This window comes from Sciurus vulgaris, assembly GCF_902686455.1.
Source record: "Sciurus vulgaris genome assembly, chromosome: 16".
In the NCBI taxonomy this organism is placed as follows: Eukaryota; Metazoa; Chordata; class Mammalia; order Rodentia; family Sciuridae; genus Sciurus; species Sciurus vulgaris.
This window is the reverse complement of record NC_136477.1, coordinates 12,580,140-12,606,869: the sequence shown is the minus strand read 5'-3', so window position 1 is coordinate 12,606,869 and position 26,730 is coordinate 12,580,140. Positions and strand designations below refer to the sequence as shown.

The 26,730-nt window shown below is 60.5% G+C and overlaps 1 protein-coding gene across 1 annotated transcript in view; it reads left to right on the top strand.

Moving 5' to 3' along the window:
- Positions 1 to 26,133, top strand: part of ADGRL1 (adhesion G protein-coupled receptor L1) — a 40,462-nt gene extending 14,329 nt beyond the window's left edge. The window contains 24 exon segments of the mRNA XM_079115766.1: positions 2,864 to 3,077; positions 6,132 to 6,241; positions 9,627 to 9,641; positions 12,937 to 13,737; positions 14,625 to 14,939; positions 15,398 to 15,501; positions 15,804 to 15,989; positions 16,251 to 16,289; positions 16,394 to 16,577; positions 16,760 to 16,882; positions 17,436 to 17,650; positions 17,946 to 18,116; positions 18,563 to 18,772; positions 18,843 to 19,063; positions 19,253 to 19,319; positions 19,680 to 19,771; positions 20,378 to 20,546; positions 22,654 to 22,782; positions 22,952 to 23,048; positions 23,140 to 23,268; positions 23,414 to 23,431; positions 23,839 to 24,084; positions 24,087 to 24,319; positions 24,321 to 26,133. Coding sequence (XP_078971892.1) covers positions 2,864 to 3,077; positions 6,132 to 6,241; positions 9,627 to 9,641; positions 12,937 to 13,737; positions 14,625 to 14,939; positions 15,398 to 15,501; positions 15,804 to 15,989; positions 16,251 to 16,289; positions 16,394 to 16,577; positions 16,760 to 16,882; positions 17,436 to 17,650; positions 17,946 to 18,116; positions 18,563 to 18,772; positions 18,843 to 19,063; positions 19,253 to 19,319; positions 19,680 to 19,771; positions 20,378 to 20,546; positions 22,654 to 22,782; positions 22,952 to 23,048; positions 23,140 to 23,268; positions 23,414 to 23,431; positions 23,839 to 24,084; positions 24,087 to 24,319; positions 24,321 to 24,581 — 4,349 coding nt within the window. The 3' untranslated portion in view covers positions 24,582 to 26,133.
- The last annotated feature ends 597 nt before the right edge of the window (positions 26,134 to 26,730 follow it).

Sequence of the window (26,730 nt, the reverse complement as noted above, 5' to 3'; positions counted from 1 at the left end):
ACCTCCCTGGCCCAGGCCAGAGGAAGCCTTGGTGATTCCACACCCATCTCCAGCTCCTCTGAAGGGTCCCCAGGTCCTGCCAGCATCCCAGTCAGCCAGCTGGCCAGAGCAGGAGGGGCCGGCCCACGGGGCCGCCAGGACGGACGCGCCTTCCTGGGGGCCGGTTCTCTTCTCTTTCTCCCCCTCCCTCTCCCCCTCCCTCTGATTACATCTCTGAGACTCTCCCTGGGAGGAAGGCTTAATTAAAGCATGCCCGCTGACGTTTATTTAAAAACAACTAATTACCCAGCTCGGCCCTGTGCTGGCCCAGGGATCCTGCACATGCCACAGCCGGTGCCTGCAGCCTGCCCGCCCACCCCACAGTTACTCAATGACCACCCCACAGTGGGCCCAGGCAGGGGTAAGGGGCAGGCCCAGGAGAAAGGACCACAAAATGGGTGACTGGCCTTGCCTTGGGCCCCTGCCTGCCCCCCAGCCCTGTGTAAAGGGCACCGGCTGTGGCCTCTGCTCCCCTGGACCCTCTGCCTGGTGACCCTGTCCTTTGGAAGGCCACAGAGGTGGAAGGGATATTGTCCAGTTGTGCCCCAGGGCCTTGACCTGGCCTGGTCAGCTGGCAGCCCCAGCTTCCCTGGCACCCAAGTTCTCTGCCCATCTGGGTTCTGCCCCACAGTCCCAGCTGGGCCAGGAGGGGCCGCTTCCACCCCCAGACCCATCTGAGCCAGCCCCCCACCCCCGGCCCTCCCTCCCAGGCCCGGGAAGGCTAAAATTAGACGAGGAAGCAGATGGTGCTAGAGGAGCTCATGTAAAACTTTCTCCCAACTGGGACTTAACTCACCCCAAAAAACCCCAGGGGCCTCACCGTCACAACCCCTGGGAGGCCAGCTGGCGCTGGAGGGACCGCATCTCCACAGGGGGCTATCTTGGCTCCACGGCCTGCGTGCACAGACTTTGAGAAGCCCACCCTGCTCCCACAGGCAACAGGCCCCCCCAGCACCTGGGCGCCCTGCATCTTCTCTTCCCTCTGCACCCTGCAAACCTAGCCGGGACCCGTGTCCAGGAAGGTGGCCGTCCCAGGCTGTGCCCTCTGGCCCGCACGACGCGAACCCTTTCATATCCTCTCCCCACGCTGCTTGCACGCACGCACCCGGGTCCCTTGCAAAGGCCCCAGGGATGGGAATTGTTTTCGCTGCTCCTGGGGGCAGGACAGAGGCCCAGGGACTTGGGTGGCATGGGGCCACCAGCCAGGCAGCCGCTAAGCTGGGATGTCAAGCCAGGCTGTTTGGATCCTGAGTCCGCGCTCTGGATCCCAGACACAGCAGAATGCCCCACACCGCGAGTCTGCCCAGGGTGCATGGCTGTTCCTTCGTTATCAGGGTGACCCTGGGAGGCCCCTGACTGAGGGCCTCTTCCTGTACTGGGCATTGTTCTCAGAGCATCCTTCAGGTTCCTTCAAGCTCGGTTCCTTGGGCTGTGGGTGCCCATGTTGCAAACTAGAAAACCGAGGCTTGTGGAGGTTACCAGCAGTGACTGTCCGCACTTAAGCATGCGTCAGGGTCACTGGTGGCACATGGCCCTGAAGGCTCCTGGTCTCGGGTTTTGACTGGGCAGGCTTGGGCGGGATTCCTGGGCCACAGCGTTCCTGCCTCGTAGTTGGGAAGTGGCAAAGCCAGTCCCTGTGGTTTCTTCCAGAAACATGAGCACAGTCTTGTGCTGTCTCTGCTCCTTGCATGGCATGATGTGAAATTATAAGAGGTTCCCCGAGACCCCTCTTGACACCAGCGGCAAGTCTAGGTGCCCCCATCCCACCCCCAGGCCGGGTTCTGAGAGGGACTCAGAACTCAGTGAAGCTGCTGCCACAGCTTCAGGCACCGGTCCAGATCGCCTGGGGAAGAGTCCAGCAGAGTCCCGCATGCAGAGCTCCCAGTTGTCCCCCCCCAGTGGTCTGTAGACAGCACCAATTATCCTGGCCACAGAGGTGACAGCACGCAGGGTGTACAACCAGGGGTGCTCGGCGGAGCCCCAGTGCAGGCTCTTTTTCCCTTGTTTTTTTGTAGTTGTAGGTGGACAGCACGCCTGTATTTTATTTGTCTATTTTCACGTGGAGCTGAGGATGGAGCCTGGTGCCTCACATGCGCTAGCCAGCGCTCTGCCACTGGCCCCAGCCCCAGCCCAGTGCAGGGATTTAATGGGGCTCTGTCGGGTGGACGTGGTCAGCTGATGCCATGCCACCTGGTCCCCAGCCTAAGTGGCATTACAGAGGGCTCATTGGCCAGGGCTGCTGGATCACGTACCACAGGCTGCGTCATCTCAGTTCTGGAGGCCAGAAGTCCAGGATCAGGTGTGGGCAGGGCTGTCCCCCTGAGGCCCCCACTGGCTGGCAGACGCTCGGCCTCTCCTCTGTCCTCACTGGTCTGCCTTTGGTCTCTGGGCCCAAACTCTCCTTTCTTATAAGGACCCCAGTAGTATCAGGTTGGGCCTACCCCAGTGGCCTGGTTTTAACTTGGTCACCACTGCAAAGACCGTCACATTCTGAGGTCCTCAGGATTGGGACTTCAACATGTGGGGTCGGGGACACCAGTGACCTATAACAGTCAGCAAAGCTACCCAGCATGGCCCACGGCCCCCAGGACAACCGACACTCTTTCTGATCAGGCGAAGTCTTCCAGGGACTCGGGGGGCAGGGGCCAGACTCAAGGCCAGGCCACCATCCCTGCCACACCGCAGGCACCCCGAGAAGCCCACTTTCCAGCTTCCTGGAGCCAGCCTCCAGGTTACAGCAGAACTGGAGGCGGCACCTCCTGGGGACAGCTGGCAGGACCGACCTTTCATGGCCCCAGTGTGACACTGGCACTGCCTCCCCCAGGCCTGAGCCGGGCCGGGCTCCCCTTCGGGCTGATGCGCCGGGAGCTGGCGTGCGAAGGCTACCCCATCGAGCTGCGGTGCCCAGGCAGCGACGTCATCATGGTGGAGAACGCCAACTACGGGCGCACGGATGACAAGATCTGCGATGCCGACCCTTTCCAGATGGAGAACGTGCAGTGCTACCTGCCCGACGCCTTCAAGATCATGTCGCAGAGGTGAGCAGCCCCGCCCCTGGCCGCTGCCTGCGCCACACTGCGGTCACCTCTCTCACACACCTGTTTCCTGAGCACCTACTAGGTGCTGGGTGCAAATAAGACCTGCCTGTCTCCCGCTCCCGACCTGCGCCCACAAACACCCTGGCTCAGCCCTCCAGACCAGCCCCTCACCTCCAGAAGCTCGTTGCAAGATTGCGGGGCAGACGGGAGCTTGCGAAGGGCCCGGGCAGGGCAGGGAGAGCCTCTGTCCAGGCTGGAGGGTGGAGCGTGTCCCCACGCGGGGTGAGATCTTCGGCGTGCAGGCCTGGGTGTCTTCGAGGGCATCTGGGAGTGCGTGAGTGTGCATTGTGTGTGCTGGTGCCCTTGGGTCGCCGAGTGTGCCTGTGGGAGGGTGATGTGCGCTGGAGCATATGTGTGTGTGTGTGTGTGTGTGTGTGTGTGTGTGTGTGTGTGTGTGTGTGATCAGGCTGTGCGGGGACCACTGCATTCCTATGTGGCTGGCTGTGTGTCTCTGAGTGGGCGTTTGCATGACCATGCGCAGCTGTCCCAGGCTGGGGCACCACATGAGCAAGACTGCGCAGGCCACCCAGAGCCATGAGCTTGCCCTGTGGCTCACAGGGAACCTCGCGCTGCCCCCAGGCCACCTCCCCCCAGCACCACAGGAACACTTTCCTTCCTGCCTCCTGCTGCTGGTCAGCTGTCCCCTGCAGCCAGCAGCCCCCGTGAACACAATCAGGTCCGGGTCCCTCCCGCTCAGAACCTCTGGCTCCATCTCACCTGCAGAGCGTCACCTCCCACCCCACACCTGGCCCCCGCTGTGGCCATGCCAGTCCGTTCCCTGTGCCCACTGGCCCAGGACCTCCTGGAGCCTCTGCCCTTGCTGTCCCTCTGCCTGCCCTTAGGCGTGGCTCCCTTCACCCAGTGACCCCCCCATGTCCTCCTGACGACCGCTCCTGGCTCTGCGGCTGTCCACGGTTCCCGCTGAAATCTTGCCTCTGTCTGGTGTTGACTTCATGTCTTCCTGCACTGGCTGTCAGCCCCGTGGGGATGGGAGTCTTGTGTCACTGCTGTGTCTGTGGCCAGGTATACAGTAGGCACTCACTGACTGCCAAATGCCTGAGAATTCAGGGTCCACCCCAGGACCTGTAGGATGGTAGAGAAGGGAAGGGTCACTGGGAGCCTCCAGGGAGTGTCAGGAGGTGACAGGTGTAGTTGGGGGCCCCCTCCTCACAGGCTCCTGGGAATCCTCCTCCCTACTGAGCACCAGCGTCAGGGCGGTGCTGTCCCCTCCATCTCTACACCCAGGACAGCGTCTGCCCCAGTTCCTGCACAGTGGGGGAGATAGCTGTGGTTACTGGAGGCCTCCAGAGCCATGTGTGGGAGGACATGGGGCCTCAACTCTGCTTCCTTTCCTGAGTCCCCAGCCCAGCTATCTGCCATCAGAGTCCAGAAACTCTTTGATTAGTTATGGTTACAGGGTTGGCGCTAAGCATCTCTGACAGAGGCACGCCCGAATAGTTGACCTGAACTCGATCCTTGTTGGGGAGACCCTTCCGCACCTGCTTGCCAGCCTTGGTGCCTCTGCCTCCCAGAGCCCAGTCCTTTAGGGCACCGCCTGGCCCAGCCTCTCCCCTTGATTAGAACTTGGTCACATGTGCTTCCAATTCTAGAGGGGCAGGGTGTGCAGGCTCCAGCCCGGAGTCCCAGGAGTACTTGGTTTTTTATCCTTTTAATTAAGGTGACAGAAGAGTAACCATTTTAGGTATTTATTTGCTTAGCTTATTTGGGGGGCTGGGAATTGAACCCAGCAGGCACACCACCACTGAACTGCACCCCCAGCTCTTTATTCTTAACTGATCAAAATTAACCATTTTGAAGCAAACATATTTGATGACATGTAGTACATTCAGTGTTTGTGTTGATCACCTAAGACTCTTAGCCCTTTCTCTACTTAGTTCCAGAACATTCCTTCACCCCAAAGGGAACATTTTGTCCCCTACACTTTGCCCTTACTGCCCTTCCCTCTTAGCCCCAGCTAAGACAGCTGCTTCCTCTCTCCGTGGATTTGCCTTGCTCTGCACTGTTGTGGACAGTCATGGACAGCGTGGTCCTTTGTGTGGCGATTCTTGTGCTCGACCTCACTGTCAAGGTTCTGCCATATTAGAGCTGGATCAGCACTTCATTCCTTTGTAGGGCTAAATAATATTCTGTGGCCCCACGGACCCCCTTTTGTTCACCCCTCTGTCCTGTGGTGACAGCCGGGTTGTCTCCCCCTGTTGGTGGATATGGGTAGTGCAGCGTGACTTTGTCTTCAGGATTTGCTTAAATATCTGCTTTAAATCCTTCGGGGCACCTACCTAGTAGGGGAATGGCTGGGTGTCATGGTAACTCACTACTTTTGAGGCCAGTGTTGTGTTTTTATAAAAAGGGGTGGGATTGGGTCTCCCATGCCTCCCACCAGGACACCTGTGTAGCCCTTCCCAGTCACTAGTAGGGGCAGGACTGTAGGGGACACGGCTCCATCTGCTCCCCATGGTCATGTAGTCTCTCAGAGTATGTCCTGCCTGGCCTGGCCTCGCCCAGGCCTCCTCTAAGGCATAGGGACTGTCCATGGGTACAAACAATGGTGAGAAACACCTTTCACTGCCAGCCGGCAAGAAGGCTTCCTGGCAAGCAGATAGGAACTGGGGGCAGGGTGTTCCCTGTGGGTCCAGAACCTCTCCTGGGTGTACAGGGTGGGATGCGTTCATGAGGTGGTCACAGGAAGACAGCTGGGTGCTGTGACACCTTCCAGGCTTCACATGTCCCTCTTCAGTGAAGAGTGCAGGGACATTGAAGTTAATCTAAGGAAACGTTCCCAGGACGTGGCGACAGGTCGAGCATGGTGGGGGTGACTCCTCCATCCCAGCTCCCAGCACGGCCACGGCTCTCCGGGCCTTTGGATGTGGTCTCTGGTCCCCTGCTCCTTCCAGACTTGAAGGGGTCCGTTCCCCTCCCTCCCAGATCCCCGCCGGGGCCTAGATGCATCTTCAGCTCCTCCTCTCTCCTCCGCAGGTGTAACAACCGCACCCAGTGCGTGGTGGTCGCCGGGTCCGACGCCTTTCCCGACCCCTGTCCAGGGACCTACAAGTACCTGGAGGTGCAGTACGACTGTGTGCCCTACAGTGAGTCATCTTGTTCCTCACGAGGACGCGGGCCCCTCCCCACAAGAGAGCAAGGAGCAGACACCTTTGCCAGCACACGTGTGCACATACGCAAGGGTCGGGCACAGGGCGACAGCCAGGCGGGCCCCACGCTCTTCTCCTGGATACTCCCACCCACACCTGTGCCTGCTCCCCTGCCAACAGACCGCTGTGTCCCCTGAGGGCACCCTGTTGCCCTGCCCACTCGACCCTCTTCTCCGGGTGCCCTGAGGCTGTGAAGCACTTCAAGGCTACACTCCCATGACCTACTGGCACGCCCACATCACTCCTTCAATTTCCGGCCTCCCTCCTCACATCTCTTCCCTTTCTGACCTCCCTACACACCTGCTCTTCCCTATCACTCACCTCCCTTCCTCTTTCAACTTCTTTTTCCTTCTCATGACCCCCCACATGCCCCAACTCCTGCCCCTTCTCAGCAATGGAAGCTGGACTCTACCCCCTAAAGAGGCAGATCACCCTCTGAGACCTAGTGACAGAGCTGGTGTGAAGGGCGGGAGACATCGTCCACAGAATCCTGTCTCCTGGTTGCTTTGCCCAGTACAATGATAGCATTTCCTGTCTACAAAGGAAGTGCTGCCATGTTGGAGTGAGAACTGCCCTCAGGAAGCCTGAGGAAGGGATCTGGGGAGCCAGGAGCCTGGCCGTCTTGCACCTGGACAAGGGTAGCAGACAAAGACAGGGTCTTTCCTCCTCACACACCACCCTTAACATGGCCCTCCTTTCCTGCCCGCTCTCTTCCTTCCCTCTTCCCCATCATCCCCTTCCTCTCTTCTCCCTCACCCGGATTCACATAGCCAACCCGGAGATAGGGTCTCCAGGCCGAGTGGGGAGGAGGCAGGGCCACCAGAGTGTCTGAGTGAGGGAGGGCAGGGGCAGGGGAGCAGGAGACCCTGTAACTCTCCCTCCTCTCCCCTCCCACCCTGGCCTTCCCCACCCCAAACCTTTGATTTCTCCTCGCAGGTGACACGCCGCCACCAGGGGAAACAGGATCACTTATGTGCTTCCGTAACTTTCTTCTTTTAGTCCTCGCCCTTTCCTTTCAGCACCAGAGCCTTCAGCCACCATCTGAGGGGATGTCCATCTGCTCCCTGAGGCCTCCCCACAGCACTGGGGACACTGCCCACCCCCATGGCTGGGGCAGCAGGGTGGTGGGGGGAGGCAGCCAGCATAGAACAGAGGGGGAGTCAGGTGGGCTCGAGGCTGAGCGGGGCTCTGGACTTTTCTGGCTCTGAAACCTGGAACAAATGACTTAATTTCTCTGGGCCTCTGCAGAAGGAGGCGTGAGTCCGGGAGATCATGTGTGAGCAGCTCTTGGCCCCAGCCGGCCACAGTGTCCGCTCCCAGGAGCAGAGTTTTGAGTGCCGAGTGTAAACTCCCCGAAGGCAGAGGCTTCGTCTTCACCCAGCGCCCAGCCCTGTGCCTGGCTCCAGATGTGCTCAGTCATGGTACGGATGCTCTTCCCACCAGCTGAGCCTCTCAATTCACCTGTGATGGGGAGGGGGCAGAAGCCTTCCCAGGGTGCTTTGAGGAGTAGAGAGAAGGTGGGAGTGAAGCCGGTGTGTGCCCCAGGGCTACCTCTGCCAGGTGCGTGGCCTCGACCATGGGGCTTCACTTCCCTGAGCCTCAGTTTCCTCATCTGTAGGCGGGGTTCCTGAAAGACGCCTGTGAGTCTCCTGGCACACTTCCTGGCACCTGATAAGTGCTGGGCACTTAGTCGTTGTTTTTCTTGTGACTCCTCATTACCTCTTACCAATTACTATTATTGCTATGGTAATAAAAATAAAAACAGCAACAGATGGCGAACTCCAGGAAAGATTCCCTGGGCCAGGCGGAGTCCAAGGCAAGAAGAGGCCACTCAGGTAGAGAAAGAGGAAAGACGCTGCAGGGCCTGGTGAAGAGATGTCCTTAGAGATGTCCTGGAGCCCAGTGCCTGAGTGTGGCCCTGGGCACAACCCCCAGAGGCCAGGCAAAGCAGCACAGGCACAGGGTGGGCGGCCACCAGCCTGATGGGGACAGCAGGCCTCGCCTCAGCCATGCGGCAGATGCCCCACAGGCCCGCCCATGTCCTGCGTGGGGCAAGCAGAGCTGGGGCCGCGTGAGCTAGCTGCTGGCCCCAGAGGAGGGGGCTGGAGGTCAGGGGCAGCCAGAGCTAGGTGAGGAGCCAGGCACTGGGGCCTCGTCCCGACGTTCCCTGAGCACGTCCTGAGTGCCAGGCCCAGGTGAGGCGCTGGGAAGGGAGCCGACCCCGCCCCTGCGGACGTCCCTGCTTGGGCCTTCAGAGGGGGCCAGGGATGCGGAGCCTGGAGGGGAGCAGCCTGGGCAGCCTGGCGGCCCTGGGCTTCAGAGGCTGGGGTGACTCCAGTGCTGGTGAGGGCGGGTCAGGGCTGGGTGGCAGGGGCGTCCATGGGGAGGGGACACTGGATGTGTGAGCACCCCCAGACCACTGGACTAATACTGGTTTTGCTTTGCAGCTGAGCACAGTCTAACCGTGCCCCTTCCTCCCCCAGGTGCCGCCCGCCCATGGAGGGCCGCGGGCAGGCGCGGAGTTCTGGGCTCCTGGGCCCTGGGTGGGCTGGGCAGAGAGGCGGAGCCTGGGGCCTGCCCCCAGGGGTGTGTGGGAGCGTGTCTGCCCCCACCCAGTGTCCTGCCCAATCTGTGTCCCCCACCCTGATTCTCTGCCTCTGTCTTCCCCACCTGGCTCTCTGAGGCCCGGAGGCATCTGTCTGTCTGCCTCTCTGTCGTCTGTCTGGCTCTGCCGCCCTCTCTCTGTGTGTCTTCCAGCTGTGAGGGTTTGGGGGAACACAGCTGGACAGGGCCAGGCCTGCACAAGGGGTGGAGTTCAGCCTGCCCTCTTGGCTGGGAGGGGTGCCCAGGCCCCCAGAGACACTGAACACCTGGTCCTAGCAGGAGGGCAGCAGGCAGGGTGGGAGGGGAGCCTCCTGGTTCCTCCACTCCCCACTCCCTGGTGCCCCCCAACCAAGCCCACCTCCCAGCTGGGACTCCCCCTGCCTGCCGTCTGCACCTAGGTGCCCGCTAGGGCGCTGTCCTCCTGCCTGCCTACACCCGCCCTGTGTCTCTCTGTCTCTTCCCGCCCTTGTGTCCTCCCTGTCCCCTCTGTCTCCCAGCACCCTCTTGCCCCACTCTGCCCCAGAGGAAAGGATTGGGGGGCGGGGGTCGCACTGATGCTACTGAGGGGCTGGGGAAGCAGGAGCAAGGAAGGAAAGGAAAAGGGGGCGTGTGGCCAGAAAAGAAACAAAAGCAATTTAATCTCTTTTTTTTTTTCTCTTTTTTCTTGCACATTTTTTTTTCAATTTGTTTTCTCTCTCTCTTCCGATGCTTAAAGTAGAAGTGGAGCAGAAAGGTAAACGCACTGTTGCCAATGCTAACCCCTAACTCACACTTTGTTCCACCCTGCCATACTCATGTGACCCGCCCCGCCCAGCCCTGTCTTCTCCCCGCCCCGCCCCAGGGGGTCCTCCCGGTGGGGCCGGCCCTGGCCATCTCCACCCTCCAGATACCGCGGAAGCTCCTCTCTGAGCTCGGGCAGGATTCTCTCTCTGCCTCCCTCTCTCCTTCGTCTGTCCCTGTCCCTCCTTCCTGGTCCCCAGCCTTTGCGGGGGACCCGGCCTCTCTCACTTCTTTTGCCTCCTTCAGGAGAAGTGTAAGCATCCAGGGCGGGTGGGGGCGAGGGACTCCCTTCCCCAGCCCCCCGCGGGCACGGGTGACTCTCCCTCTCTCCTTCTCTTCTCTCTCTCTCCCCCTCCCTCTCCCTGGCACCTTCTGCCACCTGCTTCTGGTTCAGGGGGGCGGGCTGGAGGGGACCCCTTGTTTTCCTCCTCTTTCTTGGGCTCTCGGTGGCTTGAGATCTTCCGGTTGGCGTTTCAAGGCCCAGAGCTGTTGTGGAGCATGGAGCACCAGTCCTCCGCCCCCACCCCACCCGGCCAGCCGGCCAGTCCTGGGGAGGGCTGTCAGCCGTCCCCAGCGCCGGGAGGGGGCAGCCTGCCATGAACGGGCGGGGCGGGGGCGGGCCTCCTGGGGAGGGAGTGGGGCGGGCGTGTTGCTTCTCACACTTGCAAAGCTGCAGTCAGGGTTTCTTCTGGGCTGTTGTGGTCCGAGGACCAGGGGGGCGGGGTGGGCATAGCCGTGCACCGGGGACTTCCACAGGCACCGTAATTTCTCGCAGAGAGCTCCACGTGGACGGGGCTGTCTGTTACCAGGCAGGGGAGCTGCAGCTGAAGGGCTTCCCGGGCGGCCTGTTGGGGACAACCATTTCCTCCCCAGGAACTTTCTGGAAATTGACAGTTCTAAGGTGGATGGCAGGGGATAGGGACAAGAGGGGCTTTCAGGATCCCTTTGGCCTTGAAATTACGGTGGTCTGTGGAGCATCCCCTGTGAGGGAGGTGGGGTCCCTCCGAGCTGCTCCCCTCCCCATCCCAGCGCCCCCCAGCCGGGCTGCCCTGCACTCTGCTCGCTCTCTCCTGGAGTCTCGTCCTAGGCTCCAGCCACTCTTCTTGCAGGCCCGTGGTTTGGAACCGCAGCACTGGATCTCTCCTCTGCCGGGTGGCTGGGATGGGGAGGGGAGAGGAGGTGTTGGGGAGCTTGGTGCTGGGAGGGGTCCTTGCTGTCCAAGGCCCCAGGCAGAGCCTCCCTCGTCTCCCGTTCCGGGATGGCCGCTAACTGCGTTTTTCCTTCCCGACACCTTCCGACTGCTCAGGCTCTGAGAACTCCCACTCCCACCAACCCCTTCACACACACACCTGGCAGGAGGGCTGGCAGAGGGGAGACCCTGGGGCACAGAGGAAAAGGGCGAAGGCCAGGTGTGCTGGACACAGGGTGCAGGTCAGCCTGAAGGACATCAGGAATAGGGAGGTGGCTGGGCCCCAGAGCCCCAGCCAGGATCGGTCTGGCTTCTGCAGGCTCTGTGCCCCAGACTCCACTCCTACACAAAGGGATGTGCTCCTGGCTGCTTGGTGCCTGGGGACTCTGGAGCCAGGCTGTCCCCACGCTGTGAAGGGAGGGCTGCGCGGGCTCCACTCTTGCTGAAGAGCAAGACGAGAGGTGGAGGCTAAGGAGCAGCTCCTGCCCAAGCCCCTCTGGTCACTGGGGTTGTCCCACAAGCTGGTGCCAAGTCCCAGCCCTCCCTGTCCCCCTTGGGGCCAGCCGCTTTGGTAACAGGCCAAGCAGGAGCAGAGAATTCACTGCAGACCCCATCCCAGCCCTGAGCCCTGACCTGCCTCCCCTGTTGTGCTAGCAGGGGAGAGGCAGCCGCCAGCCCTCCTGGAGGAGCGGCCCTGCTGGACGGGGAGGACGAGGGGAGGGGGCTTGGCCTCGCTGACCCACTGGATCAGTAAGGGATAGGCTAGCGCAGGTGGTGCTGGGCTGCGAGGGGCAGGGCGGGCAGGCCAGCGGTGGCCAACGAGATGCAGTTGAGGTTTTCCTCTTTTCAGGGAATGGGGGGGTGGGGCGGGGGCCCCCCACCTTTCTGACACCAGCGCTGCCTTGGTCCCTCCTCCCGAGCCGGGGATGGTCGCAGGTAAATCGGGGTCGGGGCAGGGGAGGTGGTGGGGCTGGCGGGGCGGGCTGGGTCTTTATCCTAGCACCTGGTTCCCTCCCTTGCCCCCTCCAAGCTGGACCTGGGACTGTCCCCCCGAAGGGACCCTCAGTCGGGCCTGGGCCTTGGAGTGAATTCTCTGCTCACCCCCTCTCTCCTCCGCCAGCACTAACCCTTTCTTCCCAGGTGGTCTCCTGCGAGCCTCCCTCGGAGCCAGGACTTCACGGAGCCCCCTGTCTCTCTTCCCTCCGTGCAGCTCTCCTACCCCTCCCTCCCCACTCTCCCGGGAGTCCCGTCACTCCATGTCCCCACCCACTCCCACACCCTGTGCACCAGTGTCAGTGTCTGCTGCTGAGCCCACTCCCATGAGAGACCCTGCCGGCTGGGGGCAGGGCTGGGCCCCCTGGGGAGGGGCCGCACTCCTAGCATAGCCTGGGAACTGCCTGACTTCCGGGTACGGGTGGGGGGCGGGGGCACGAGATGCCTCAGGAGCCCCAGGACAGTTGGCACCCCATGCCTCCCCCACCCTGGAATGGGGGACGCTCCTGGCACCCACGGTGGTTATGCAAACATCCGTCTACCTTGCAGTTTTTGCAGGAGGAAGAAAGTGTAAAACGAAATAGTCTGTCCTGGTGTGGTTGGTGAAGGATGGGACCCTGGACACCAGTTCTTCCATAGGGGCAGAGAGGAGGGAGAATGGCCAGGGGCTGATCCCTGGATCCTCAAGGCCATGAGCCACTCAATAGGGAGAACCCCCTCCCCTTCAATCACACCAGAACCAGCTCTGGGAGGGGTCTTGCCAACCCCCTCACCCCCAGCCTGTGGGGTCTCTAGCAGCCAGGGAAGGGAAGAGGGCACTGCCTCCCTGCACTAACCCTGCTCTTGATGGCCTCCAGGGTGACAGCTCCAGGGACAGGGGCAGCTGGGCAGGGCAGGGGTCCCAGCCCAGAAACCCCCTTCCCATCACCAGCCCTACCAAGCAACCATGACTGCAGCAGCAGGAGGGGACAGCCTGGCCCCCAGCCATGTGACCAACTTGCCTCTCTCTCCTCTCTCCCCCCTCGCCTCTGCTCCTCTCCATCTCGCCCCCACCTGCCCGACCCAGTCTTCGTGTGCCCAGGGACCCTGCAGAAGGTGCTGGAGCCCACCTCTACGCACGAGTCAGAGCACCAGTCAGGCGCGTGGTGCAAGGACCCTCTGCAGGCAGGCGACCGCATCTATGTCATGCCCTGGATCCCCTACCGCACAGACACACTGACCGAGTACGCCTCATGGGAGGACTATGTAGCGGCGCGCCACACCACCACCTACCGGCTGCCTAACCGCGTGGATGGCACAGGCTTCGTGGTCTACGACGGTGCCGTCTTCTACAACAAGGAGCGCACGCGCAACATCGTCAAGTACGACCTGCGGACGCGCATCAAGAGTGGGGAGACGGTCATCAACACCGCCAACTACCACGACACCTCGCCCTACCGCTGGGGGGGCAAGACGGACATCGATCTGGCCGTGGACGAGAACGGGCTGTGGGTCATCTACGCCACCGAGGGCAACAACGGGCGGCTGGTGGTGAGCCAGCTCAACCCCTACACACTGCGCTTCGAGGGCACGTGGGAGACAGGCTACGACAAGCGCTCCGCGTCCAATGCCTTCATGGTGTGTGGCGTCCTCTACGTGCTGCGCTCCGTGTACGTGGACGACGACAGCGAGGCCGCTGGCAACCGCGTGGACTACGCCTTCAACACCAACGCCAACCGTGAGGAGCCAGTCAGCCTCGCCTTCCCCAACCCCTACCAGTTCGTGTCCTCTGTCGACTACAACCCTCGTGACAACCAGCTCTACGTCTGGAACAACTATTTTGTGGTGCGCTACAGCCTGGAGTTTGGGCCACCGGACCCCAGTGCTGGTGAGGATGGCTCGCTCCCAGACCAAAAGCCTGCTTTGGTGCCTCCCCCACCATCTTGGTCCCAGGATGGGGGCGCTGTGCTCTTGCGGGTCTGGAGGTGGGCTCAAGTGTGAGCCATGGAGATGGAACAAAGCACTTCCTTGTTAATGTATCTGGTGTGCATAGGAGAGGACACAGTGATGGTCGCCCCATTTTACAGCCGAGGAAGCTGAGGCACTGGGTGGTTAGGTAGCTGATTTGAGGGTTTGAACCCAGGATTCTGGACTCCTGACCACTGAACTGCACTGCCGATGCCAGGGAGCCTGGTCACATTTAGTCCACCCAACATCCATAAAGCAGGACAGAGCTGAGCTGCTGATGTTAAACAGGGTGGGTGGGGCCGTTTGCAGCCTCATTTCACGCCCCCAGCTGTCCTGCACCAGCCCTGAGCAGCCCTGTGGCTCCAGGGAGCCTTACCTAATCCAGTTTCCTGTGCAAAAGCAGGGATTCAGGCCCCCAGAGGGAAAGGGGTGTCACTAGGTAACGGAGACCAGAGTCAACTGGAACATGGATGGGGGTCGGCTGTGTTCAGCAGCCTCGGGAGAGCCCTTAGTCCCCCCTACTCCCACACCCGGCTCAGGACTCTGGGCTTCTAACCACTGAACTGCACTGCCTCAGACCTCAGAGCATGCACAAGTGCACTTTTATTGCCTTTTGATACTTTATATGGTCCCATGAACACAGAGGACCTCTGTGAGCCACAGGCTGGGGGAGATGGGCTCCCGGACCATGTGGGGCAAGACATCTTCCCACCTTATTAGGTGAAGAAGTTGCTAGGATGGCCAGGGACCCTGTGCTTGGGGCCTGAGTGTGGGGTGACCCTGTCTTGTGTCCCCTTTGCCTTCCAGGCCCAGCCACCTCCCCGCCCCTCAGCACCACCACAGCAGCTCGGCCCACCCCCCTTACCAGCACGGCCTCTCCAGCAGCCACCACCCCGCTCCGCCGGGCACCCCTCACCACACACCCAGTGGGTGCCATTAACCAGCTGGGACCAGACCTGCCTCCAGCCACAGCCCCAGCCCCCAGTACCCGGCGACCCCCAGCGCCCAATCTGCATGTGTCCCCCGAGCTCTTCTGCGAACCCCGAGAGGTACGGCGCGTCCAGTGGCCGGCTACCCAGCAGGGCATGCTGGTGGAGAGGCCTTGCCCCAAGGGGACTCGAGGTGAGTGCAGGGGCAGCGGCCACCTGCTCAGGCTGGCCGGGGAGGAAGGGGACACGCACACCCTGCCCTTCCTCGGAGTGTGGCTCTCAGGGCAGGACTCGGTCCGACCTGTATACAGCAGGGTCCCCAGTGCCCTGCAGTTCTTGGGCACAGCAGCAGCCGTCGGGCGCCCCGGCTGCACCTGCAGACGTGCAGGGAGTGGCATGAGACCTGGCCAGGCCTCGTCTTGGGACTTAGTGGGGGATGGAGTAGGCCTTGCTGGAATGTTCTAACTGGTGGGCCAGGACAGAAGAGCCGCTAAGGAGAAGATGGGGGGGACTCGCGTCACCTTAGTGACGCCTGTTCACCATCTGGCCTGCTTCACATCTGGTTTCCCTGCCCCTGCCTCCCTGTGCCCCTTGTCTCCTCCTTTTCCCATCTCTGGCCCATCCTCCTCTCCTTCCTGTCTGTCCCTACAGGAATCGCCTCATTCCAGTGTTTACCAGCACTGGGGCTCTGGAACCCCCGGGGTCCTGACCTCAGCAACTGCACCTCCCCCTGGGTCAACCAGGTGGCCCAGAAGGTACCGGCACCCACTGCCCCTCAAAGGCAGGCACATTTACTCGGACCTGGGTCCTGGACAGCTGGGTCCAGGGCCCAGCAGGGGTAGTGGAAGCCACTGGGGAGACAGGGTATGGCAGCTCTGGAAGCAGGCCTGGGAGGCTCCCGCCCAGGCCTTCAGATGGGGTAGGACAGGGCTGACAGGGAGGAGACCCCGAGAGAGGGGCAAGAGGAGCAGAGCGAGCAGGGCATGTGGGGAGGGGATGTGGGGTGTGGGACAGCTCCGACAGACCTGGGGCCCCTCTTCCTCCCCACCTCATGCAGATTAAGAGTGGAGAAAATGCAGCCAACATTGCCAGCGAGCTGGCCCGCCACACCCGGGGCTCCATCTATGCAGGGGACGTCTCCTCCTCTGTGAAGCTGATGGAACAGCTGCTGGACATCCTGGATGCCCAGCTGCAGGCTCTACGGCCCATCGAGCGAGAGTCAGCGGGCAAGAACTATAACAAGGTGGGGCCCCCCGCACAGGGCCGAGGGCCATGCCCCAGGGGCTCCCGAAGCGGCTGGCCTGGTACCTCTGAGTAGGGCTGCTGCCCCCACAGGGGCCCTGGGTCTCATTCCTGCTCTGCCCTGGATGGTCCTGGGGTGTTGGGGTCCCAGAGGAATGTCTCTTGCTGAGGCCCAGCCCCAGGTTGGCCCGCCAGAGGCCCAGAGGGAGGGGCTAAGGGCGTGGTGCCGGAGCTGGCCTGACCCACCTCCCTCTCTCCCTAGATGCACAAGCGAGAAAGAACCTGCAAGGACTATATCAAGGTGAGACGCTCAGGGCTTGCGCCTCACTGAGGACCACAGGCTCTGCTGAAGGGAATGGGGTGCACGTTGAGCGGTGACTCAGTGCCGTGCTCCCGCCCCCGCAGGCTGTGGTGGAGACGGTGGACAACCTGCTCCGGCCAGAGGCACTCGAGTCCTGGAAGGATATGAATGCCACAGAGCAGGTGCACACGGCCACCATGCTCCTGGACGTCCTGGAGGAGGGTGCCTTCCTGCTGGCGGACAATGTCAGGGAGCCTGCCCGCTTCCTGGCTGCCAAGCAGAATGTGGGTGAGTGTCGCTGGCACCCCAAGGGCTAGCTCGGGTGTGAGTCTTGAGTCCTGGGGCCTGCCCAGCCCAGAGGCCACAGGAAGATGCCAGTCTCCCTGGCCCTCGACCATGGGCCTCCTGGTACAGCCTGAGCCTGCCTGGGGACAGACCCTAACTGTGTACTGTCACTCCCCACCCCACAGTCCTGGAGGTCACCGTCCTGAACACAGAGGGCCAGGTACAGGAGCTGGTGTTCCCCCAGGAGTATCCCAGTGAGAACTCCATCCAGCTGTCCGCTAACACCATCAAGCAGAACAGCCGCAACGGTCAGTGTCCCCAACTGGGGTTCAGGTGGGGATACAGCGTGTACCACTCAGCCCTCCAGCCCCACATTAGTCTCTGCTCAATTTACGAAGGGTGATGGTTTGGAACGCCTATTCGGTTTTATGAACTCAAACTAGCACACAGTTTCAGGGACTCTGCGGGTCCTGCAAAGCCCTGTGGAGCTCTGGGTTGGCAGAGCTGCCTCCTGGGCCATAGCCCAACTGGTCCTGAGAGACCATGTGCCACTGGAGACTAAGGTTCAAAGAGGACAGGGACTTGCCCCAGGTCACAAAGGGAGTAAGAGTGGGTCAGAGAGCCGGACCTGGGTGTCCTGGCCACCATGCTGCTCTCCAGACTGCCTATAGCTGATCAGGGGTCTCATGGAAAGGGCTCCCTGAAGCCCCCTGCCTGGGCCAGAGCCTGCCTTTAGCAGCGCTCCCAGTGGCCAGCATGGCTGAGGGCTGTGGAGCCAGCAGCACCAGGAAGCCAGGAGCCCAGACAGGGCTGCCGGCTGAGAACTGCTGTCACTGTGACCCCCTGCGCCTGTGTTCCCAGGGGTGGTCAAGGTTGTCTTCATCCTCTACAACAACCTGGGCCTCTTCCTCTCCACGGAGAATGCCACGGTGAAGCTGGCGGGTGAAGCCGGCACCGGTGGCCCGGGGGGCGCCTCCCTGGTGGTGAACTCCCAGGTCATCGCGGCGTCCATCAACAAGGAGTCCAGCCGCGTCTTCCTCATGGACCCGGTCATCTTCACCGTGGCCCACCTAGAGGTAGGCCAAGGCATGCCCCTCCCTCCCTCCACGGGGCTCCCAGCAGCCTCTTGTTCCTGGACTGCATATCCCTCCCACTGTGTTCCCCCACCCCAGGAACAAGCTGCAGCCTCTCCTCGGGGCACCTCCCTCAGGCCACTGTCTCAGCAGTGTGGACCATTTGTCCTCAGATCTGACTGTCATCCAGGGTCCCAAGTCCTAGGCATTTCTTTCGTCCTTATCACTATCCTGGGGCTGGTGTGGGGACTGGAACTGGACTCTGCAGTCCTGACCCCTGGCCACCACCACACAACAGGCCAAGAACCACTTCAATGCTAATTGCTCCTTCTGGAACTACTCGGAGCGTTCCATGCTGGGCTACTGGTCGACCCAGGGCTGCCGCCTGGTGGAGTCCAACAAGACCCATACCACGTGTGCCTGCAGCCACCTCACCAACTTTGCTGTGCTCATGGCTCACCGAGAGATCGTAAGCTGGCTGGCACTCTGCTCCTCGGGCGGGCCTGCTTGCCGCTGGCCCAGCTTTGCATGGCACCCTAGAGCGCGCGCAGCATGGGCAGTGCGGGGGAAGGCCAGCCTCGTGGGCATGGGGGCCTCCAGTCTTGCCTGGGGCGTGAGGCGAAGCATCTGGTTCTCTCTGGTCACGGTCCCACCTTCTCCCAAGACACTCTGGAGAAGCAAGTTGGTGTCACCTTTGTCATCTCTGCACAAGCCTTCCAGAGCATGAGGAAGTGAGCGTGCCTCCTGCAGAGGGGTGGGGCCCGCAAGGTGGCTGGGCGGACAGCACTGGAGTTCCTTGTGGCCCACAGCCTTGCCTGGGACCTTGCCCACAGCTGCACCTGGCTGAGCCCCGAGTTTGCCTAGTGGCGTGCAAAGCCAGAGGCTCTGAGCATGCCCCTTGCCCCTGTCCCCCAGTACCAGGGCCGCATCAACGAGCTGCTGCTGTCGGTCATCACTTGGGTGGGCATCGTGATCTCCCTGGTCTGCCTGGCCATTTGCATCTCCACCTTCTGCTTCCTGCGGGGCCTGCAGACCGACCGCAACACCATCCACAAGAACCTGTGCATCAACCTGTTCCTGGCCGAGCTGCTCTTCCTGGTCGGGATAGACAAGACTCAGTATGAGGTGGGCTAGGGCCCGGGGCCAGGGAGCGGGCGGGCGCCGCCGGCACCCCCTCACTGTGCGCTCCCCACAGATCGCCTGCCCCATCTTCGCTGGCTTGCTGCACTACTTCTTCCTGGCTGCCTTCTCCTGGCTGTGCCTGGAGGGCGTGCACCTCTACCTGCTGCTGGTGGAGGTGTTCGAGAGCGAGTATTCCCGCACCAAGTACTACTACCTGGGTGGCTACTGCTTCCCAGCCCTGGTGGTGGGCATTGCCGCGGCCATCGACTACCGCAGCTATGGCACCGAGAAGGCGTGAGTGTCCACTGTCATTCCCTGGGTTTTCTCCTGCCGGCTCTGTTCCGCGGTACCTCTGGGCTGGGACTCATGGGCCACTGGCCTCGCTCCTGATGCTGGAGGCTGCAGCCAGCAGGGTCTGCCTCCCAGGGTCAGGAGGGAAGTGCCTCTTGAATTCTCTCTACTCTCGTCTTATTTCCTTGACAGCTGCTGGCTGCGAGTGGACAATTATTTCATCTGGAGCTTCATCGGGCCTGTCTCCTTTGTCATCGTGGTAAGTTGGAAGGTCGCACTGCAAGCCCTGGGTCCCCTTCCTTCATCCAGGCTAGCCTTGACCCCATTGCCCTACCCGCTCCCTGAGAGGCACTGGTTTGAAATCCATGTCGGAATTGAGCAGTCGGCCAAGAGCACAAGGCAGGCTGGCCTCTGCGATCGAAGCCCTAGCACGTGGCAGGCTGTGGCCCTGTCCTCTCAGCGCTGGCGCCAGTCAGCCAACTGCAGTGCAGCAAACACTTTGGGGCTCTCCCAGCAGAAGGCCCTGAAGAAGGGGGGTCAAGCTGAGGCTCCAGCCTGCCTCAGCCCTAGGGAAGGGGGAGGAACTCTCGGCCAGCCCCTCCCTTTGCACTGCCCCCAGGTGAACCTGGTGTTCCTCATGGTGACCCTGCACAAGATGATCCGAAGCTCCTCTGTGCTCAAGCCCGACTCCAGTCGCCTAGACAACATTAAGTGAGTCCCTCCTCACACCCTGCCCCTGGGACCCCACCATGGGCCCCACCACTCCCAGGGTTTCCTGAAACGTGATTTTAAATATCACAATGGATGGATTCACTTTGTACCTACCTAATGGTACGAGAAAGCACACTGATGGCGCTTCCCACCCTGGCCGCCAGGGGCATGAGGGCCAAGGTGAGGTCAGGTTCACTTAAAAGCAACCTAAAGGAAATTGGGAGTGGGTGTAGCTCGGTAGAGCGCTTGCCTGACATGCTCAAGTCCTGGGTTCCATCCCCAGTACTGAAAAAAACTGAAAGAAGAACAGGCTGTGAAATGTAGTGTAAGTGGTTTGGAAATATGGCAAAAATGATTGCCAGCCAGGGGCTGACAAGTTTGCAAAGCTCTGACTTAGACCCAGCGCTTCCCCATCAGGCCGAGGCTGGGTCAGAACGTAGCCAAGCAGGCCCTATCCTGAGTCCTCTTCAGCCCGAGGTGGGCAGACAGTGCCCAGGCCCATCCAAAAGCCCCCTGCACCATATGGGGGCATTAGGGCTCGGGGAGGCCGGGGCTGAGGCTGTCTCCGGGCGGGTGCTTTGACCTATCTGTCCCCCGCGCCCCCAGATCCTGGGCCCTGGGGGCCATCGCGCTGCTCTTCCTGTTGGGTCTTACCTGGGCTTTTGGCCTCCTGTTCATCAACAAGGAGTCAGTGGTCATGGCCTATCTCTTCACCACCTTCAACGCCTTCCAGGGGGTCTTCATCTTTGTCTTTCACTGCGCCTTACAGAAAAAGGTGAGGTTGGGGCAGAGGCCCTGGGTGGAGCCTCCCTCAAAGACATTGCCTGTCTCGTGAGAGGGAGGCGAGGGTCAGTGGACTCAGGCGCCCCTCTGAGCCTCCAGTGTGCACCACAGGTACAGCAGCTTAGGAGCAAGAAAGCAGAACAGACCTGGGACAGCACGGTCCACTAGTATGGGGCACGAACAGGCCTGGGTAAGGGAGACAACTGGGCACCTCCCTGATTCCTGCTTTGATAGTTCTAGAAGGAACTGCGAATTCTGTGGTGACAGAAAGGTCCCTTTTTAAGTAAATGTGTTAAAATCTGGAACTTAAAAAAACATACGTGGAAGAGAGAACAGTAGCAGGGAATTTGAAGACGGGAGTGCAGGCGGCGCACATAAGAGCAAAGCTGAGGACGTTGAGCTGAGGCTCTTTCGACTTCATCCTCAAGGCAGTAAGGAGATGTGCGCAGGGGTTGCTGGGCTGTGGGGGACGGTGAGGTCGCTGGGATAGTGGAGGCAGGACCACAGAATCCCAGTGCAAGGGAGGTTGACCCTACCTCTGCTCCGCTCAAAGCCATCCTGTGGGCTGGGGCTGGGGCTTGGGAGTAGAGTCCTTGCCCAGCATGCAGGAGGCCCTGGGTTCCACCCCCAGCCACTGAAACAAGCAAAAGGTCCTGTCTGATGGCTGGCCCAGCCAATCAAACTGGTGCCCTTGCATGGCAAGGTCCTTACAGGGACCCCAAGGCCCATATGTTGGACCTGTCCCCTCTTGGCTCCCCTCCCCTCTGGTCTCACTCACCTCTTATCTGGTCACCTAGATAAGACCCTCCTCAGGACATGGCCCTGTACCTCCCTTGGCCTGATGTCCTTCCCCAGGTATCTGCAGGGCTGCTACCTTATTTCTTGGCCAGAACATCTCACTTTTGATGAGGCCTCCCTGATCTGTTTTCACATACACACTGATACACGCCCCTTCCCAGCTACAGATCTCTCCGTAGCACCTGACCTGTCAGACACCCTACATGGCGTGCACAGGCCCTCCGAGTATCCCTGGGTTCCACATCTGCAGATGTGACCAACTGCCCATTAAAAATACTCGAGAAAGGGGCTGGGGTTATGGCTCAGTGGTGGAGCGCTGGCCTAGCACAGTGAGGCGCTGGGTTTGATTCTCGGCACCACATAAAAATAAATGAAGGGCTGGGGAGATAGCTCAGCTGGCAGAGTGCTTGCCTCGCAAGCACAAGGCCCTGAGTTCGATCCCCAGTACCGCAAAAAAAAAAAAAAAAAAAAACCCAAAAAATAAATGAATAAAATAAAGGTCCATCAACATCTGAAAAATTTTTAAAAATTTCAAAAAATACTCGAGAAAAAGAAATTGTGTATTTACTAAACATGTACAAACTTTTTTTGTCATTAATTCCTAAACAATACAGTATAACAGCTATTTATGTGGCATTCACATGTGTCCAGTATTATAAGTAATCTAGAGAAGAATTAAAATATATGGGAGAGGGCTCGCCTAACCTGCCTGAGGACCCGGGCTCAATCCCTAGTCCTGCCAAAAATATATTTTACATACATACATATACGCATATATGTATACATACATATATGTGTATGTGTGTATACATATAGGAGGATTGCATAGAGTCCATGCAAATACTATGCCATTTTATAGAAGGGATTTAAGTATCTGCTGAGTGTGGTGTCTAAGGAGGGTCCTGGAACCAATCCTCCAAAGATACCAAGGAACAACTGGCATTTATATTTTTATCTACATTCTGTCTCTGTCTACTAAAATACAAGCACTGAGAGGTAGGGATTTGTTTCCACTGTGTGCTGTCCTTCTCCCAGGGCTTCCCAGGATGCTCATTAAAGATCTGCTGAGCTTGTGAATGAGAAATGGCTAGTGGAGGTGGAGAAAAGAAAGTCGAAGACAGTGAGAGAAAGTGTGAGCGGTTGGCTTTTGGGGACAGATGACAGCAAGTTTTCTGTGGTCTGCCAGGCACTGGGACAGGGATCGAACCCTGTGGGAGTTCAGTCTCTGGATTCCCAGGGCAGCCTGTGGGTCACAAGGAATGTTGGCATCTCCTGCCAACTGACTGTCCCCTCATCCCCAGGTGCACAAGGAGTACAGCAAGTGCCTGCGTCACTCCTACTGCTGCATCCGCTCCCCGCCAGGGGGGACGCACGGCTCCCTTAAGACCTCAGCCATGCGAAGCAACACCCGCTACTACACAGGGACCCAGGTACTGGGAAGGGCAGGGCAGGCCACCAAGCAGGGCTCCCTGGGACTGAACCCAGCAGGCAGGGCAGTGCTCAGCCTGGACTTCGATGGTGCTCATCTGGGAAGCAGTCTCAGAATGAAGCTGGAGGGCGGGTGGCCCTAGGACCCCCTCATGTCTGGGCTGTTTTCAGAGCCGAATTCGGAGGATGTGGAATGACACCGTGCGGAAACAGACGGAGTCCTCCTTCATGGCAGGCGACATCAACAGCACTCCCACCCTGAACCGAGGTGAGAAGGCAGCCTTCTGCCCACTCCTGTCCCTCAAAGGCTCCTGGCCCGATGTCTCAGGCTGCCGTGTGACCTCTGAACTCTTGCACAGGCACCATGGGGAACCACCTGCTGACTAACCCTGTGCTGCAGCCCCGTGGGGGCACCAGTCCCTACAACACCCTCATCGCAGAGTCGGTGGGCTTCAACCCCTCCTCGCCCCCCGTCTTCAACTCCCCAGGTGAGCGCGCTGGGAAGAGGCAGCAGCCCGGGAGGGAGGCCCGTGGGATTTGGCCCAAAGCGGTCTCCCCTGAACTTGGGCTTGACTCTGCGCGCTCACCTCACCCTGGCCTTCTCTCCTTCTCTCTCCTGGTCGGCACCTGCAGGGAGCTACCGGGAACCTAGTAAGTATGCCTGTTTCCTGGTAACTTCCGAAGCGGGGAGAGGAACAATTAGTGGCCTTCCCAGATGGTGTCCTTAGAGACAAGGAGAACTCACAGTGCCCCACCCACCCAGCACCCAGGTGGATGTGGTCACTGAGTTTGGACCTTCAGGTGGGGAATAAAGGTGATGAGGGTCTGAGCACAGGAAATGGGTCCAATTAACCAGGCCCTCCAGCTGGGAGGGAACCCACAACCTCCTGCTGGGGTGTTGTCCCTGTAGCAGGTGAGGAAGAGAGGGAGTGTGAAACCAAAGTCCCCAAGGGACAGGGGTGAGCCAGGGAAGAGCCATCCAGCCAAGCTCCTCCTCCCTGGGGACTGCTCCCTTCTCCCTGCCGAAGCAACCGGGCCCCTCTCCTCCTGCCCTGCAGAGCATCCCCTGGGAGGCCGGGAAGCCTGCGGCATGGACACCCTGCCCCTTAACGGCAACTTCAACAACAGTTACTCCTTGCGAAGTGGGGATTTCCCTCCAGGCGACGGGGGCCCAGAGCCACCCCGAGGCCGGAACCTGGCCGATGCTGCCGCCTTTGAGAAGATGATCATCTCGGAGCTGGTGCACAACAACCTGCGGGGGAGCAGCAGCGGGGCCAAGGGCCCTCCGCCACCCGAGCCCCCTGTGCACCCGTACCAGGGGGTGGTGGCGAGGAAGAGGCCAGCGGGCCCGGGGGTGCTGACCGGGCGGAGATTGAACTTCTCTATAAGGCCCTGGAGGAGCCGCTGCTGCTGCCCCGGGCCCAGTCGGTGCTGTACCAGAGTGATCTGGATGAGTCGGAGAGCTGCACAGCAGAGGACGGCGCCACCAGCCGGCCCCTGTCCTCCCCTCCAGGCCGGGACTCCCTCTATGCCAGCGGAGGCCAACCTGCGGGACTCGCCCTCCTACCCGGACAGCAGCCCCGAGGGACCCAGTGAGGCCCTGCCCCCACCCCCACCCGCACCTCCCGGCCCCCCAGAAATCTACTACACCTCGCGCCCACCGGCCCTGGTGGCCCGGAACCCCCTGCAGGGCTACTACCAGGTGCGGAGGCCTAGTCACGAGGGCTACCTGGCAGCCCCAGGCCTCGAGGGGCCAGGGCCTGATGGGGATGGGCAGATGCAGCTGGTCACTAGTCTCTGAGGGGACCTCATGGACCAGGGGCTGGTGGCCCAGGCCAGGGAAGGAACCCTGGGCGGGACTCTGGTGGGAGAGGGAGATTGATGGAGGCAGTGGCTGGTGGGCCACTCTCTCCAGGCGCCCCTCGGCCACGGGCCCTACAGTCCCCTCCGGGGGCTCTGACGTGGGGGCCCAAGGTGCCGGGTTCACAGACAGGGTTTCCCACCAGCCACATGCACCAGCTCTATTTGGGGGAAGTGCAGAGAGGAGGAGCCCAGAGTCCCCCAGGGGAGTGAGGAGGGAGAAATTAGCAGGGTGCAGCCCACTTCTTGACTCCTCCCTCCCCTACTCCTCCTGTCCCCCGGAGGGAGTGAGGGACTTGGTTTCCTTGGGTGTGGAAGGGCAGCTTTTGAGGTTGCCAAAGGCCCAACTGGATCCAGCCTGACAGCTGCTCTTCTCTGGCTGCACCAGAAGGGAGCAGGTGGGGCAGAAGGACAGACAGGTTCCTCCTGCAGGATGGTTTCCTGCTCCCTGGATGTGGGCCCCTGGCCCAGGGGAAAACCCCCGCGGAGAAGATGGGCAGTGGTCGCTGGTGGTTTAAAGGCTGAACTTTCTCCGAAGCTCCTTTCCCCCTTGCTGTTTGTCCCTGCCTCCCAAGCAAGCCTGCCCCTCAGCCCTCCAAGAGTGCACCCAATGACCCCCTCCCTTGGGGTGACTCCTGATGAAGCACAACTCCCCGCGGGGCCCCTAGCCCACAGGGGTGGCCATATTTGGGCAGTTTCCAGTCCTGTGGGCTCGGCTATCTGGGGAGCAGATTTTGGGTCTGGATCTCCCTGGGGAGTGGGTCCTGGGCTTGGATCTTTCCCTAGGGGGCCCTCTTACCCTTTCCTCTCTCCTCCTCCTCCTCCTCCTACCCCATTGCTGTAAATATTTCAACGAAATGGAAAAGAAAAAAAAAAGACAAAAAAAAAAAAAAAGAAAGAAAAAATCTCATCACTTGAAGCCACCGGGCACCTGCGGCCCAGGCCAGCCCGGACTTTCTCCGGAGCAGAGCAGCACCGCGGCCCCGGCAGCCAGGACTTCTCCGTGTATGTGTGCATCCCCAGCCGGGGTGGGCGGGCCGCCAGAGCAGCTTTTTACAATCCAGAGACAGAAAACAAAATCTAGAAGCAACAGCGAAACAAAGAACCCGTGTCCTTCCCGGCACCCGTTCCGTCACCTCCTTTCCTGCTCCGCCTGCCCTCCTGGGGCGTGTACCTCACTGCCTGCCCCAGGACCTGAGGCCTGTCTCCCCTCCCCTCCCCACTGGCCCGGGGGAGACACCCTCACACCCAAAGATGCTTTTGCCAAGATGGCTGCGCTACCCCTTTGAGTTCCTGCTTCTTGTACATTGCTTCTGGGACTCCAGGCAGGCAGGGAAGAGGAGGCTGACTTAGCATCTGAAGAGGAGGATGGGGGAAGAGCTGGGGTAGTGGAGGACAGGGTTTGAGGGGGGCCGTGTGGCTGAGGAGGGCGGGCTGGCCGTGGAGAGGCGGTCTTCTCTCGGGGAGGAGGGGAAAGGTGAGAGATCACCTTCCCTTCCCCCTCTGCAGGGGAGGCAAACCAGGGACCAAGCCTGGGACCTGTCCGAGACCTCTACTGCAGACTCCTAGCACCTGGAAGCTCCAGGCCTGGGATGCATCCTGAGTGCCTCCCCATCCTCCAGCCCCTCCCCTCCAGCCTGTCAGCCTGGCCTTCCCAGACCCCTACCCCAACTTTTTGGGGGTAGCGCAGCCCCATTGCCACACTAGCGCAGCCCCTCATTGCCATTTCCCCAGAGGTGGCCCCTCCACCTCTGCTCTGACCTCTCTTTTGCCCCTCCCTCTGTTCTCACAAGTGCCATGAGTTTTCAGACATCTTTGGGTCTCAGCCTGCTGCTGCCATGAACTTATTTGGGTTAAGGGGGAGAGGCTCTAGGAAGGAACTGGAGGGAAGGGGACAGGTAGGTGGCTGGAGGGACCCTTTTTGCTGCTAGAAAGCCCCCTTCCTTCTCCTGGGGAGCTGGGGCTGGCTTGTCCCCATCAATTAGGGAAGAAGGGGTCAGACCAAAGATGGTGGTTTGTCCCATGTAGGGAAACAGGTGTGGGGAGAAGGTGGGGTAGAGTTCCATCTCTGGCTTTTTGGTAAGAAGAAT